Source organism: Frankliniella occidentalis, unplaced genomic scaffold (genome assembly GCF_000697945.3).
Source record: "Frankliniella occidentalis isolate FOCC.00 unplaced genomic scaffold, Focc_3.1 Scaffold7, whole genome shotgun sequence".
NCBI classification, from domain to species: Eukaryota; Metazoa; Arthropoda; class Insecta; order Thysanoptera; family Thripidae; genus Frankliniella; species Frankliniella occidentalis.
Genome location: NW_026267137.1, coordinates 3,406,493 through 3,407,726, shown reverse-complemented (window position 1 = coordinate 3,407,726; position 1,234 = coordinate 3,406,493). Strand labels below are relative to the sequence as shown.

The 1,234-nt window shown below is 48.3% G+C and overlaps 1 protein-coding gene across 1 annotated transcript in view; it reads right to left on the bottom strand.

Annotated features, from left to right (window-relative positions):
• Positions 1-168: 168 nt before the first annotated feature.
• Positions 169-1,234, bottom strand: part of LOC113204742 (tubulin beta-4B chain-like) — a 9,905-nt gene continuing 8,839 nt past the window's right edge. The window contains exons 6-7 of the mRNA XM_026420022.2: positions 797-1,180; positions 169-716 (exon numbers count right to left, since the gene is read on the bottom strand). Of these exons, the coding sequence (XP_026275807.1) occupies positions 554-716; positions 797-1,180 (547 nt within the window). The 3' untranslated portion in view covers positions 169-553. The remainder of the gene's footprint in view (positions 717-796; positions 1,181-1,234) is intronic.

Below are 1,234 nucleotides of genomic sequence, written 5' to 3'. Positions count from 1 at the left end.
CTATGACCCCCCACCTCTCCCAACCCCCCCATTCGCCCATTTCCCTTTTTCACGTTTTCAGTTCGTGGCGCGCCGTCCCACGAATGAAATGAGTTACAAGATTGCGGTTATAAGCGCTTTGCGCCTGGCGCCACAACGAGTCGGGGGAATAAACTTTTTACTCTCGGCTTCCTTTTTTTACAAGCGATATGTTTTTAATGCGCTGTTTACACATGGACACAGGCATCCCTGCTGTCGTTGTTTTTCCATTGAAAGAGCATGGAAGAGGTTTTTCATTAGAAACTATTGCATTTCAGACACATGACATTGCAAAAACACAGGCATAAGTAACATTGCAAACGTCTCATTGGATATGTTAATGAGGGCAACACTTTTCAAACTTAAATTACATATAGTAGTTCAGATTCGATTTCGAGACGAAAAATAGTTTCACAAGGCTGTTACACTTGTGGGAACAGCAGCACTGCAATGCAGGCATTGTCATTAACATAAAATACGAAGTTGTGTTAAGCGTATTTTGGCTACGCTTTTCTTCCCTGGTAATCAGACTCCCCTATTCTTCCTCCTCTTCCTCCTCAAAGTCTCCCTCCTCCTCAGCGGTGGCCTCTTGGTACTGCTGGTACTCGGAGATGAGGTCGTTCATGTTGGACTCGGCCTCAGTGAACTCCATCTCATCCATACCCTCTCCAGTGTACCAGTGCAAGAAGGCTTTCCTCCTAAAACAAAAAACAAAAAAAAAATTAATTTGATGGTCTGTTTTTAAAGAAAGATTTAGAAATGCTCGTGCCGCATATACCTGAACATGGCGGTGAACTGCTCTGACACGCGCTTGAACAGCTCCTGGATGGCTGTGGTGTTTCCCACGAAGGTGGCCGACATCTTTAGACCTCGGGGCGGGATGTCGCACACGGCCACCTTCATGTTGTTCGGGATCCACTCGACAAAGTAGCTGCTGTTCTTGGTCTGGACGTTGAGCATCTGCTCGTCCACCTCCTTCATGGACATGCGGCCCCGGAACATGGCGGCGACGGTGAGGTAGCGCCCGTGCCGCGGGTCCACGGCCGTCATCATGTTCTTGGCGTCGAACATCTGCTGGGTGAGCTCGGGCACGGTGAGCGCGCGGTACTGCTGGCTGCCCCGGGACGTCAGCGGCACGAAGCCGGGCATGAAGAAGTGCAACCTGCAACAAACAAAAATTTAACAATTTCTTTTCTAAAAATGTATTTTTGTTTTG